General features: G+C 54.6%; 1 protein-coding gene across 1 annotated transcript; it reads left to right on the forward strand.

The window, feature by feature from the left end:
* The first annotated feature begins 4,722 nt into the window (after window positions 1–4,722).
* Window positions 4,723–10,213, forward strand: EDN2 (endothelin 2). Its single transcript, XM_009564541.2, has 5 exons — window positions 4,723–4,893; window positions 5,475–5,619; window positions 6,808–6,927; window positions 7,734–7,838; window positions 8,609–10,213. Exons 1-5 carry the CDS (start codon window positions 4,830–4,832, stop codon window positions 8,718–8,720), a joined length of 546 nt encoding a protein of 181 aa, XP_009562836.2. The 5' UTR covers window positions 4,723–4,829; the 3' UTR covers window positions 8,721–10,213.
* Window positions 10,214–11,684: the final 1,471 nt, after the last annotated feature.

Raw genomic sequence — 11,684 nt, forward strand, 5'->3', positions numbered from 1 at the left:
CTCCCCACCCTCATCGTGAAGAATTTCTTTCCTAATGTTTAATTTAAATCTTCCCTCTTCCAATTTAAAGCCATTCCCCCTCATCCTATCACTCCAGGCGCTTGTAAAAAGTCCCCCCACCAGCTTTCCTGTAGTCCCTTTCAGCACTGGAAGCTGCTCTAAGGTCTCCCTGGAGCCTTCTCTTCTCCAGGCTGAACAACCCCAACTCTCTCAGCCTGTCCTCAGAGCAGAGGTGCTCCAGCCCTCGCATCATCTCCGTAGCCTCCTCTGGACCCATTCTAACAGCTCCATATCCTTCTTATGTTATGGATTCCAGAACTGGACACAGGACTCCAGGTGTTGGGGTCTCATGAGAGAGGAGCAGAGGGGCAGGATCCCCTCCATCTCTCTGCTGCCCACACTTCTTTTGACACAGTTGGCCTTCTGGGCTGCGAGCGCACATTGCCAGCTCATGTCAAGCTTTTCACCAAACAGCACTCCAAGTCCTTCTCCTCGGGGCTGCTCTCAATCACATCTTCCCCCATCCTGTATTGAAACCAGGGATTGCCCCGACCCAGGTGTAGGACCTTGCACTTGGCCTTGTTGAACCTCATGAGGTTCACACAGCTCCACTCCTCCAGCCTGTCCAGGTCCCTCTGGATGAAGTCCTGTCCTTCTGGTGTGTCAACTGCACCACTGAGGTTCTTGTCACCTGCAAACTTGCTGAGGGTGCCCTCGATCTCACTGTCTGTGTCGCCAATGAAAATATTAGACAGCACCACCTCTGGCCTCCTACGCCCCCTCACTTCATTCCCGCTCGTGAAGTGGAGCTTGTGTCAGTTATCTGTGCTTTCATGCACCATCATAGCCAGACCTGTTTGGTGAACGGAGCAATACTTTCCCCCGAGCATGCTTTTTTTTGACCCCACTATGGGTTTTCCCTGCATTCTGCATGCGTTTTGCAAGAAAACAGAGGTGGGATTCACACTCTTGCTGGCTCTGAGTGAGTGTTAAAGCCCCTTGTCGTTGCTTGTAGGAACGCGATCATAACTCGTCTCACTTCCATGTGATGCTGTGAGCAGAAGCTCAGATGAAAGCACTTTTCCACACTCTGGCTCACTGCATTTTCTCTTATTTCTCTTTCCATTCCCCACACACGTGCTACGCTTTGCATGAGACCTCACACTGCTTCACTGTAATTGCCATCATTTTGCATCTGTTCATGACAACAGTGCAATAAAACTCTAAACTGCTCCATGTAAACAAATAAAAATACACTCTCTTTCCGAAGAAGCCTTTAAAAACATCTCCAGAAAGTCAAGTGCAGGAGGTCTTTGTTGGCTTTTCTAACCTGCTCGAGCTCTGAGGATCACTTTGCTCCCAAGATTTACTCGAGACGTGTGAAGCCAGGAGCTGCCCCTCAGAGACAGAGTGGGAATACCACCAGAGATACGGAGTGTCTGGAAGCCCTTATCCATCGCTGTGGTGGGCAGGACCCAGCGCTTCCCAGTTCCCTACCTCTGCATGGCCACACAACAGGCCAGATGAAGCTGCTTTGCCTCTCTCCTTGTGCATCCCAGGAACCCACTTGTGTATTTTACATTCTTTGCATCCTAAAAAATGAGCGGATAACACTGATCATGCCATCATCCACGGTGAAGAAGAAAAATCAGACAGCGGTTGGACAGGTTTATTGTGAACAATTTTAATTTTTCAACCTAGCAAGAGTTTAAACTCATTTAATGAAAAAAACCAACAGCAAAGAGGGAGAGAGAAAGCAGGGACTTGCATGTAACAGCTGTATTTTCTCGAATTAATAATTCTGCTTGAAATTTAACTTGAACTCTAGCTAGTTTATGCTGAATTTTAGATGGTTCACCCAGCTTTCCTGTGCAGAACAAGCCAGACAGCGCAGCTGCAGTTGCTGCGGTGATGCTGTGTCCATGGGGAAGCAGCAGGGTCTGGAGCAGCCCCACGCGTGGGGCTCCCACTGCGGGACACGCTCCCTGTGCTGCTCCCGCTCCATCTGCTGGCAGCACGGGAAACACCTCCTGCCTTCCCGCAGGATCCCACGCGTGTTTCAGGGCTGATGCGGGGGGTCCCCAGGGCCATGCGGGGCTGTGCCCACGGGCTCCACTCCCCAAAGCGCTGCCCCTCTCATCCCCTCTTCCCTCGCTGCGTCCATGTCTTGCACCGTTCCCATCAGTCCGGGAGGTGGGTGGATGGGACTCCACGCGTGTTTCAGGGCTGAGTACGGGATGATGTGGGGCTGTGTTCACCGTTTCCACGCCCGCCCCCCAGTGCTATCCTCCTGCTCCACGCAGCATCCTCGTCCCACACCATCCCCGTCCTCCACTGCATCCCCGTCGCACACCGACCCCACCACGAGCGGATGGGATCCCACGTGTGTTTTGGGGCTGAGCGGGGTTGATGCGGGGCTGTGCCCGCGGGGTTTGCTCCCCAGAGCGCTGCCCCCTTCCTTCTCCCCTTCTCCACCGCTGCATCCATGTCTTGCACCACTCCCATCACCGCGGGAGAGGGGGGACAGGACCCCACGCGTGTTTCGGGGCTGAGCGCAGGGTGATGCGGGGCTTTGCCCACGGGATCCACCCCCAAAGCTCCTTCTCCTCCTCCTATGCTGCATCCTCGTCCCGCACCATCCCCATCTCCGGGTGGGGGCGATGGGTCCCGCACCATCCCCATCTCCGGGTGGGGGCGATGGGACAGGACCCCACGCGTGTTTCGGGGATGATGGGGGCTTTGCCCACAGGGTTTGCCTTCCGAAGCTTTGTCCCCTCCTCCTCCCTTCCCCACGCAGCATCCACGTCCTCCACCGACCCCATGTGGGGGGGTCAGGATCCCACGCATGTTTTGGGGCTGAGCACAGGGTGATGCAGAGCTTTGCCCACGGGGTTCGCCTTCCAAAGCTCCTTCCCCTCTTCCCCCCCTCCCCACGTCGCATGTATAACCCGCACCATCCCCGTCCTCCACTGCATCCACTTCCCACACCGACCCCATGCCGGGGGGATGGGATCCCACGCGTATTTCTGGGGCTGAGCAGGGGTGATGTGGGGCTATGCCCACGGGGTCCTTCCCACAAAGCTCTCTCCCCTCCTCTCACGCAGCATCCTTGTCCCTCACCGACCCCACCCCGGGGGTTCAGGATCCCACGAGTGTTTCGGGGCAGAGCACTGAGGGATGCGGAGCTCTGCCCACGGGCTCCACTCCCCAAAGCGCTGACACCCTCACCCCCACTTCCTTCCCTGCATCCATGTCTTGCACCATTCCCATCACCCCGGGGGCTGTATGTGTGATGGACTCCACGCGTGTTTTGGGGCTGAGCACGGGGTGATGTGGGGCTGTGCCCACGATTTCCACCTCTCCCAGTGCTGCCCCCCCGCCCCCCACCGCATCCTCGTCCTGCACCATCCCCGTCCTCCACTGCATCCACGTCTTGCACCGACCCCATCACGGGGGGGGGGGGATGAGATCCCACGCGTGTTTTGGGGCTGAGCGGGGGTGATACAAGGCTTTGCTCACGGGGTCCACTCCCCAAAGCGCTGCCTCCCTCGTCCGCCCCTTTCCCCCTTGCATCCACGTCCCGCACCGTTCCCACCACCCCGGGAGGGGGGTGGACTGCACCCCACGCGCGTTTCCGGGCTGAGCGGGGGTGATGTGGGGCTGTGCCCACGAAGTCCTTCCCTCAAAGCTCTTTCCTCTCCTCCCACGCTGCATCCACGTCTCGCAACGTTCCCATCACCCCGGGGGGGGGGGGGGGGGGGAGGAGACGGGATCCCACGCGTTTTTCAGGGCTGAGAATTGAGGGGTGATGCGGGGCTTTGCCCACGGGGTCCACTCCCCAGAGCGCTGCCCCTTTCCTTCTCCCCTCCTCCGCTGCTGCATCCATGTCTTACACCATTCCCATCTCCCCGGGAGAGGGGGGACAGGACCCCACGCGTGTTTCGGGGCTGAGCGCAGGGTGATGCGGGGCTTTGCCCACGGGATCCACTCCCAAAGATCCTTCCCCTCCTCCTACGCTGCATCCACGTCCCGCACCGTCCCCATCTCGCGGGGGGGGGGTGGGGGGGGCGGTGATGGGACTGAACCCCACGCGTGTTTCGGGGTTGAGCACGGCGTGATGAGAGCTTTGCCCACAGGGTTCGCCTTCCAAAGCTCTGTCCCCTCCTCCTCCCTTCCCCACGCAGCATCCATGTCCTGCACCGACCCCATCCCGGGGGGGTCAGGATCCCACGCGCGTTTCGGTGCTGAGCACAGGGTGATGCAGAGCTTTGCCCTCGGGATCCACCCCCAAAGCTCTTTCCCCTCTTCCCACACTGCATCTATGTCTTGCAACGTTCTCATCACCCCCGGAGTGGGGTGGACGGGACCCCACGCGTGTTTCGGGGCTGAGCACGGGTTGATGAGAGGCTTTGCCCACAGGGACCGCCCCCCCCTAGCTCTTTCCCCTCCTCCCACGCTGCATCCACATCCCGCACCGACCCCTATCTCGGGGTTGGGGGAGACACGACGCGACCCCACGCGTGTTTCGGGGCTGAGCTCGGGGTGATGCGGGTTCTGCCCACGGTCTCCGCCCCCCAAGCGCTGCCCCCCTTCCTTCCCCCCGCCCCACTCGTGCCCGCTCCCCCCGTCCCCCGGGCGCTCCACGCGGCGGGGCGGAGCGGGGCGGAGCGGGGCTATAAAGCACCTGCCAGCGCCCGGCGGCTCCAGACGCATCGCGGCGGCTCGGGCTGAACGGGCGGGAGAGCCTGGAGTGGCAGAGAGGAGAGGGAAAAAGAGAGGAAAACACGAAGGAAAACAAACCCCACAGCCTCCCACTCTCTGCAGCCACCATGCCCAGACACCCCACTGCTGCCCTGCTGCTGGCGCTCGCCCTCGTCGCCCTCCTGGACCGCGGTGAGCCCTGGGATACAGGGGATTTGAGCCCCCCTGGATGCAGGAGGTCCGAGCCTCCTGGAATGCAGGAGGTCCAAGTCTCCCGGAATGCAGGGGGTTGAAGTCTCATGGGATGCAGAGGGTCCGAGCCCCTGGGATGCAGGGGGTCCAAGCTGTGGCATGCAGGGCGTCCAAGCCCCCGGGGGTGCCTGCTGTGGCCGGAGGACCCCATCTGCACCCTCTCAGCTGCTGGAGTGGGGTTGCATACAGTGCCAGCAAGTGCCTGGGGTCTGTAGGATGGAGGGCATCACACGGTAACTCTGTGTTCTGCTCCGAGGGCAGCGTCTGGGGTTCTGCAAGTTGTTTATGAGCCCGCAGCCGCATCAGCTGCACCTCCCGTAATGCTGCCTGCATATTGGAATTGCTGTATTCCTTGCTGGAGGTGCAGCCTCACCAGCAAGGCTGCACCTTCCTTAACGCTGCCTGTATACCAGGATGGCCGTATTCCTTACCGGAGGAACAGTTGTGGAGGTGACATGCTGAATGGCACGCCAGTGCTCTAAACCAAGGCTGCAACTCATTCTTTCCTCCCTCTGCTGCAGGTATGGGCCATCCTCCACCCAAGTCCCACCTGGCCGCTGCCAGCGCTGCCCACCTGAGGACCAAGCGATGTTCCTGCAACAGCTGGCTGGATAAGGAATGCATTTACTTCTGCCACCTGGATATCATCTGGGTCAACACTCCTGGGTGAGCATGAACATGGCTTTCTGGAGGGGGGTGGCTCTGTTGATGAGTAAGAGACTGCTTTCTGATCAAGGATGAGGTTAGGGTAGAGGAAGGTGAGGAAGGGTCCCAGTGCTGTGAGGCTCTTGCAGCACCTGCTCTGCAGACCATTGCAAGTCCAGTCCTTTCCAGCATCTGGACAGGGATGAGGTGTGCTTCTGCTCTGGAGTTTCAGTAGGAAAATAAGAGTAGAGGCTATAGGGGACAATACCGGGGAGCAGGGTGAAAGCCCAGGTGCTGCTTCCTCATGGGCTCATCTTTTCCAGAGTTTTGTATCTCTGCAAGCCTAAAGCAGCACCAGGATGTTGTAGCAAGTCAGAAAGTTACTCTACCTGCTTCAAACTGTAGCTCTGACTGCTGACTGCCAGTATTGTTAATGAGACGGTGGTGGGCTGGCACTAAAGTCCCGTGGCTGCCAAGTCCTGCCCTCAAGAATGCTAAAACAACTTTTCCGAGCAGTTTCAGACCAATGGCCATCCCACTGTAGCAAAACACATGTGCTCAGGTGTGGTTATAATCACGCTTGCTAACGTGCAATTACAACTCGCTGCTTGCTCGGAGAATAGTTGCAGTCCCTGCCAATGCTAAACCCTCTGGGAGAGTAGATTGTGATCAAAGACGGAGCCAGAACGTGCTAAGAGCTCTGAAAGCATTCCGTGATCAGAAGGACCTGTTATGGCCCCAAGACATCTTGACTTGTACTCCGTCCTGTGTGTTAAAACCCACGCGGGGGAGCGAAAGTGCTGGCATCTCCGGGCTTGAGAAATGCTCTGCTTGCCGCTGTGGGGCTGGCAGAGCAGGGCAGCAACGCTCCTGGCGTGCTGTGGCACTCGGGGAGCTGCCAGCTCGCCCAGCCAGTGCTGGCGACCCTTGCACGGGTGCCTGGGCTGCTGCGAGGAGAGAAAATTCCACTTGCAACCCAGCGCACACTGGCACGGCAATCCCCTGGGAGGGGTAGGGTGGAGAAAACAGTAGGTGGGAGAGGAGCTGGGGTTTAAAGGCTTAGACATATCGGTGACCTTTTCACCTTATGTCTATAGATGAGTCTTTTATTATCCTGGCACTGGCTTGGCTGCCTCCCAGGACTGTGTTATAAAGTTGTTGGCTAATAAAAAGTTAGTTGCATAGCTGATTTTCTTTTGTTTTTCACAGACACACCGCTCCCTATGGCTTGGGAAGCCCGCCAAGGCGGCGCAGGAGATCGCTCAGCCGCTGCGAGTGCTCGCACTCCAGGGACAACATCTGTGCCACCTTCTGCCAGGCAAAGCCTGGGTAAGTCAAGGGGATCTCGGAGATGTCCCTGGGGCTGCTGGGCTCGGGTACAAGCAGGCAGACAAAGCTTAGCAGCTGGAGGAACTCTACAGCCTTCCTGGGGACGGCTGCACAGCTCTTTGCAAACAGCTGGAACTTGTCTAGTGGCTTTCGTACCCCTCCCAGGAGGCCCTGGCAAAGTGTCACTAGGGTGGTTTTATTGTACAATAGTCTCTTTACTAGCTGATATGAAGCAATGTTACTTCCATCCCTGCTGCTGCCAGGAGGCTGAGGATGTGCTGGGTGCGCTGGTGGGAAGGGAAGAGCTGGCAGCGCATTGGGAGAGGGACAAATGGAGGGGGTGAAGCTTGGAGACATCAGTGTCCCCTGCATGGCTCAGGTGGGAGAGGCTGCAGGAGAGCAGGACTGCTGGGAGCTGGAAGTCAAATACCTTCTGTAGCCAGCTGTTGCTACAGTGCATATTGCACTCGCAGTTGTCTCACTTTGCCCCCCATGGTGTGAGCACTTCTCCTAAGTCATTGCAGGGATCTGTCATTAAGGCAAGGCAATAGTTAACATCCCCATTAAATATGGCTATGAATAGAGTGAGGTCTGACAAAAGAGGGTAGCAGTAAAAGTGAGCTATGAATAGCTCTCAAATAGCTGCAATTAACCCTTCAAAACCATGCATTCAACTGTCTCAGCCTGTCACTGGTAACTACAGCAGCGCTGTTAGTCTCTGAGCAGTCACTGGTTGGAGCAGCACCCCCCCAGTACTTCCATGGCATGGCTGGATGTGAGTGGTTCACACATCTCTTGCTCCCTAGGTACCTCCAGAGTCTGAAGATCCCAGCGAGCTCTGGAGCATCAGTGAAGTCTCTGCAGAGCGGTGGCATGAGGCCTTCTCATCATGGCCTGCTGAGAGCTCTAAGGTGAGCATACCACCTAAACCCACCCTGAACATCCTTCACGAGACCTTTCAAGTCATGGTTGTGCCCCTAGACTGCAGGTACCTCTTCGATTGGACTTGATTTCCTTCTCTTGTCTCCCTTTAAATGAGTAGACATGACTATTTCTGCCCTCTGTGGAACTGAAGGCCAACAGTGAGGGACAGGGATGCTTGTGTTCTTCCAAAACTAGAGGGGCTAGTTATATAATTACATTTACATAAAATGTAATTCTTGATTGCAGTGGGAAGTTCCTGGGATATGGGACAGGCAAATGGGTGATGTGCGAGAAGTGGGAGAGGGATGGCATCATGTAGAATGATTGATTGAGCAGCACATTTGGACCAAAGGAAAGAACTTTTCTCCCATCACATCAGTGAGTTGTGGAACTCAGTGTTGGAGAAACTGTGGACTCCAGGAGTGTCAATTAGTTAGAGGGAGTTGGCAAATTGAAGGAGGATTGACATGTTTGTGCCAGTCAAATCAGATGCAATGGGAGAGCTTTCTGAAAGGTAGATCTGGAGAAGTATCTCTTAGGTCATGCCAGGCTGCAGGACTTCTTGGACTGATTCTCTGTCAAAGGCCACTGGTGGAAAGGGGGTTTGGGGCTAGCGGGATCTCCACTGTGGATAATAAACCTGCAGCTAGGAATTCCTTCCCTCAAGATAAATCTTGGCGAGGGGTAGATAAACACCTGTTGCTGAGATGTAGGAAAATGGACTGGAGAATGAATATCCTGTTGCTTCTGTTTACAGGGATCTTGCTGCCTCCAGCTTGCGGTTCAGCAAGCGCCAGCACCGTTCTCAGAGGAATGCACAGCCGACAGTTTTGCCTTGGAAGAAAAACATCTGGAAGAAGAAGAGATAAGAAGCAGGTGCATACCAAGTTCACCAGAAGAATTTGGAGGCCTGTGGGTGCCACTAACTCCGCTGTCGGTGGTTAGAGCTGAAGGAAAGGCCATAAGTGGAAGGGGGAAGAAGTGGAAGTCTCCATGCTCCTGTTGCGTGAACCAGTACTGTATGCATCCCAGAGACTGTTGTAAAGGGAAACCTGTCTCTCTATACAGTCATAGATGTGTCGAGGAGCTGAATTGTGCCTTTTTGGATGAGGCAAGGGTCTTGCTGGTAGAGTACTATCTTAACTCTGCGCTGGAGTCTGAGGCAGAGGGTGAGCCCGTGCTGGGTGGTTGAACCACGTACAAATGAGGTTACTCAGTACCGTTCTGGACCTGGCAGCACTGAGCCCACAGCACTGAGCCCCTATCCCTGGCCTGGCCTGCTCTGCCTTTGAGCCACGTTTGAGCCTGGTTCCAGCTTGGCCCCGTTCAAAGGTGGTTTGGCTGGGCGTGCAGATGGGGTTAAACTGCCTCCAGCGTGGCTGCCAGAGCCCACCTTTGCACTTTTTCTCTTGTCAGACAGTGTGATGTGCATATGAATAGACTCCCATGGTAAAACAGCTCCCAGTTTTTATTAAACATATATATACATCATCTAGAAGCTGGAAAGCCAACTGAGTACTCAGTGGCATTCTTTGGCTGAGAAAAGGCCATCCTTAAGTGGTTCTTGATTAGGTGGAGGATAGCTTGCTTAAGCCAGAGCTTGCACCAAATCCAAACACCACCCTGCCACCAGGCACAGCACCAGCCGCGCTGGGGAGGCTGTCATGGAGCTGTAATCCTGCGGGAGCCCCGTGCATGCAGCCCCACATAGTTTGGAGGAGGGAGCCCCACTGAGACTGAGCTGCTAGTCCAGATGGGTTCAGTGCTATGAATCTGTTTCATCTCCTTGGACATAGTCTTAGCGGGGTAGTGCTTCCAGCTCTTAACCTAATATCCCAGCTTTCTTTCAGCTCTGCCTGAAGGGAGAGGCTAGGGGCAAAGAAGATGGGTGGTGGGAAAATAGCACGCAGAGGCTTGCTTGCTGCTTCGCTTAGATCAGGTCTCCGAGTTGGAATCTATATTACACAAATGACCAGTATATGGATAGCGTGTTGTTACGGGAAGTGTAACCTGCATGGGGAATGCGTTAGGCAAGGGGCAGACAGGTGGGATTGGTGTAGAGGACACGATCGCTATGAAGAGAGCAGAGCACTGTCTGCACAGCTTTAGAGGAAAGGCTTGGATTTAAATCTATGCCAGAATCCTGGCTGCTTCCCCAGCCGTGGAGCAGCACGGAGCTGGGAAGAAAGAGTTTGGATAAAACACTGAGCTCAGAAACCAATCTTTTAGGCAAATGCAATCTCACGGCTCTGGAGCTGTATCACGAATGCACTTTGGTTTGCCTGAGCAGATTAACTTCTCATCTACATCGTGGCTTGTAGCTGTCGTCTGGTTAGTGCAGATAAATAATTGCTCTCTTGGAACCACTTGCTGCCCAAGCCACTATTACACGCGAGCATTTAAAAAGGCTGCTTGAAGTTGGTGATGGACCAAAATCTGTGGCTGTTGCAAGTGTAGTCCAGTTGGACACAGAAAATATTTCCTTGATTTTGCCTTAAGCCCTAGAGGGGGGAAAATGAGACCAGTTGATTGTATCCTAAATGAACCTGCAGACTTAATCATTTGGTCCCCAAAGCTGCATAGAATCCTTGCTATATTTGACCTTCTGAAGGTTTGGGTCATTCTAAAAGAAAAATCCTGAAAGGGTTTGTTCCAGAGGAACCTTTGCACATGGTTTAATGTGAGCAGAGTAATTTAAAACAGAACTACTGCTGTAATGTACTATGTATATATCCTTGAGTGTGTAATGTCTCATCTTTAAGTGACTTATTGCACACGTACCAAATGTAGCATCCTTAAATCTGTATATTTATTTAAATCTATTATTTTTAGACTGCAATTTGCAAAATTTAATTTGTAATAAATAATGACAAAAGTCAATACTGCTTTTCTTCCTTATTTGATGGCTGAGTGGTGGTGGATGAGATGAAAGAAATACAGATGGCCAAGAGCACTGTGAAAGGGAGTGGGAAAGCAGAGTTGGGTGGGAATGGGGAGGCTGTGTTGGCTGGTGAACGGTTCTGAGCAAGTTTCAGCTCACAGTGAATACATTGAGCTGACTTAAACATTCCTTAACTTAAAACAAACTCCTTGTTCCTTTCTAGATTTCTATGGGAACACAGATGTGAAATTATCCCAAACTTCTTATGCTTAGGGCTGGGGATGCTGAGAGCAGCTTGAATCCTTGTGCCAAGGGATCCTGTTAATCAGGGAATGGTTTGGGTTGGGAGGGACCTCAAAGTCCATCCAGTTCCACCCCTGCCATGGGCAGAGACACCTCCCACTGGATCAGGGGCTCCAAGCCCCATCCAACCTCGGCTGGAACCCCTCCAGCGTCAGGGCACCCACCACTGCTCTGGGCACCCTGGGCCAGGGCCTCCCCACCCTCACAGGTTTTTTGTTCCTAAAAACATATCTCGGTCTCCCCTCTTGCAGCTGAAAAACATTCCCCCTCATCCTATCTCTGCCCTCCTTGATCCAGAGCCTCTCCCCAGCTTTCCCAGAGCCCCTTTCCGTACTGGAAGCTGCTATAAGGTCTCCCCAGAGCCTTCTCTTCTCCAGGCTGAACAATCCCAACTCTCTCAGCCTGTCCTCATACGGGAGGTTCTCCAGCCCTTACATCATGCCTGTGACCTCCTCTGGACTTGCTCCAACAGCTCCATGTCCTTCCTGTGCTGAGGATTCCAGAAGTGGACACAGGACTCCAGATGGGGTCTCACCAGAGGGGAGCAGAGGGGCAGAATCCCCTCCCTCACCTGCTGTTCCCACTTCTGATGCATGTTTTCCCATGGTTTAATCCTTTGCCTCAAATCCTCTTAGCAGCTCTGTAACTG

The sequence above is a fragment of the Cuculus canorus genome, chromosome 22, assembly GCF_017976375.1.
Source record: "Cuculus canorus isolate bCucCan1 chromosome 22, bCucCan1.pri, whole genome shotgun sequence".
Lineage (NCBI taxonomy): Eukaryota > Metazoa > Chordata > Aves > Cuculiformes > Cuculidae > Cuculus > Cuculus canorus.

What these genes read in the sequence shown, in the direction of transcription:
- EDN2 (XM_009564541.2), top strand. Translation starts at nt 4,830, where the DNA reads ATGCCCAGACACCCCACTGCTGCCCTGCTGCTGGCGCTCGCCCTCGTC. An exon ending in CGTCGCCCTCCTGGACCGCG is followed by an intron (nt 4,894 to 5,474) that starts GTGAGCCCTGGG and finishes CCTCTGCTGCAG; the next exon opens with GTATGGGCCATCCTCCACCC. An exon ending in ATCTGGGTCAACACTCCTGG is followed by an intron (nt 5,620 to 6,807) that starts GTGAGCATGAAC and finishes TGTTTTTCACAG; the next exon opens with ACACACCGCTCCCTATGGCT.